At 53.2% G+C, this 2,460-nt stretch overlaps 1 protein-coding gene across 1 annotated transcript in view; it reads left to right on the top strand.

Moving 5' to 3' along the window:
- The window catches only part of CUNH16orf78 (chromosome unknown C16orf78 homolog), an 18,181-nt gene that overhangs the window by 3,499 nt on the left and 12,222 nt on the right, over nt 1-2,460 (top strand). Inside the window, exons 2-3 of the mRNA XM_007459486.1 lie at nt 440-553; nt 1,084-1,215. Coding sequence (XP_007459548.1) covers nt 440-553; nt 1,084-1,215 — 246 coding nt within the window. The remainder of the gene's footprint in view (nt 1-439; nt 554-1,083; nt 1,216-2,460) is intronic.

The following is a 2,460-nucleotide window of genomic DNA, read 5'->3' as shown; positions in this document are numbered from 1 at the left end:
GGAAAGAGTAAGGCAGGAGGCATTGTGATCACAGCTCTGGGAGGACAAGACGGGGTGGGGCAAGGAGAGGAGGGGTTCTGGGCAGAGGGAGCAGCCCTGGCTGGGCTTGAAGACTGGAGGTCGCGGTAGGGAAGTGGCAGCGAGAGAGGCCATCTGAGGGCCGGAAGGAATACCTACCAGGCTGGGGCACGGGGCCCTCACGTGGAGGGCGATAGTGGTGGATTTTGAGGTGGAGATGAACAGCCAGACCCGGGGCTGGAAGGCCGTCCTGGGAGGTGTGATATGGGCACCGGGTGCATCAGGACGCAGAGGGGCTGCGAGGGGGAAAGGGAGCGCCAGAGTGGGTGCGAAAGCTGGGTGGCACCTTCCACTCTGCAGGGTGCAGGGCTGGTCTGTGCCCAGTGGGCCAGCCACTGGGTTTTTCTCCCTGTTCTTTCAGAAGAACAAACCCAAGGTGGTGACACTCTCTGCAGCACCTGTGAAGGAAGAAAAGAAAGCCAAAAATGTCCAGAAACAGCAGGGAGGGAACTACCAGGTGGCATTCTCTAAGCAGGTGACACAGCCCCACCGCTGTCTCCACGTGAAGGAGGGGCACCCACTCTGCTCCTGCACGGGATCAGCTACTTTTTCTTAAATTTAAATCTCTAAAATTCACTCCTGCCCCACACTAGCACCCAAATGGATCACCTGCCCCCTGCACCCATCCAGCCCCCACCCAACACTCTGCGCACCCCGGTGGGAAGACTTGCACCCCTGTGGTAAGAGTTCAGTCTTCCCGGGTGCCACCTCCCTCCCCTACATCACTCAGGAGTGCCACTGGAAAGAGGAGACTGCCAGCGAAGGCTGTGGTTTCCAAGGTCCCTCATGGCCTCCCTCTGAGCTATAGGGACAGAAGGGAGGGGCTGGTGAGCAGGCACCAGTGTGCATCCCTGTCCCAGTGTCCGGGCACCCAGAGCAGGACTCTCCTTAGGCCGCCTCGCCTGCCTTTCAGCAGGCCCTTGAACTTGCTCATTTCAGGAATGAAGGAGGCGGAGCCAGATCCCTGTTCTCCAGCCTGTAATGTCTCTCCAGCTCCCCTCCCAGGCCTCAGGGCAAAGCTCCAGAAAGGACGGGGAAGCCTCCGCCGTATACCGAAGGCTCTACAGAGTGGAAGCCAAGGGAAAACGCCTCAGCAGCATGACCCCGGGCAACTACCCCAAGGATGCACCCGAGGAAATCTGGTAAGGGAAGCTCCTTGGTCCGGATGCCAGAACTGTCCTCATAACTGCCCTCCTATCAGAGGGACCCAAAGCTCACAGCATCCTTAGGGCAGCACCATCCATGTCAACCCAACCTCTGTGTATGCAGGAGCCCCACGTGACTGTTTGGGGCATCACAGCGCAAGGGGGTGTGACCTGGACAGGAGGCGAGCGGATGTCAAGGCTCAGCTGGCACCAGGGTGTTCTCTTCTCAGGAAGCCAGTATAATGTCCCCCAGGTTCCTGAAGCCATTTTGGTGACATCAACCTCATGTCCAAATGATCTAATTAGTTTAGATACTGTGACAATGTCAAGGTGCTCCAGAAGGTACCACACCTGCTGGCTTGAAATCTGCCAGGTGACGCTTGCACCCAAGAAGAGGTGGGCTTGGGTTATGCCAGATACTGATTGCCAAGACTGCCTGAGCTCAAATCCCAGTCCCACCAATCGATAACAATTGTATATGAGATGTTATATAACCCCAAGCCACTCCAACTCTGGGGTCTAGTTTTCACATCCATAAAATGAAACATAACGTGACCTGCCTCACAGTATAGTTGTGGGTTGAGGCACGGAACATACTTAGCCGGGTACAGAGTAGGTGCTCAATAAATGTTAGCAAATGGTTATTTCTAAGTAAACATTTTGCTAACGTTCTCTGGTGGGCTGTGTTGGAAAAACAGATGCGTTTATTGCGCCTGGACCCTTGGGATGGAGGCGTATGGTAAAAAAGAAATCTGGAAGGGATTCCAATTAGCCCAAAGAAAGAGGGGCAACAGCCTTCAAGCAGGGGCTCGTTCTCCTGTGCAAACTGCCCCCATTGTGCCCAAGAAAAGCTCTTTTTTTCTTTTTCATTGAAAAAGTCATTGTAACCAAACTGTAGTTACTTGCCTGTCAGAATTAAATATGATTGGCTCTAAATGCAAGGCAGGATCCTGGACTGAATCCTAAAATAGCTCTTCAGTGGAAAAACTGATGAGACCCAGAAAAGCTCTGTAATGTGCCCATATTAATTGCTTGCTCCCTGCTTACGTAAGATGTTAACATTAGGGGAAACTGAGTGAAGGGTGTATAGGAACTCTCTGTACCATCTTTGCAACTCTTCTGTAAATCTCAAACTACTCCAAAATAAAAAGTTTATTTAAAAAGTAGAAAGAGATTGACTGGGCTTCCCTGGTGGCGCAGTGCTTGAGAGTCCGCCTGCCGATGCAGGAGACGCGGG

This window comes from Lipotes vexillifer, unplaced genomic scaffold (genome assembly GCF_000442215.2).
Source record: "Lipotes vexillifer unplaced genomic scaffold, Lipotes_vexillifer_v1.1 scaffold342, whole genome shotgun sequence".
NCBI classification, from domain to species: Eukaryota; Metazoa; Chordata; class Mammalia; order Artiodactyla; family Lipotidae; genus Lipotes; species Lipotes vexillifer.
Note: the sequence above shows the minus strand (reverse complement) of the source record. Positions and strands in the feature narration are given on the sequence as shown.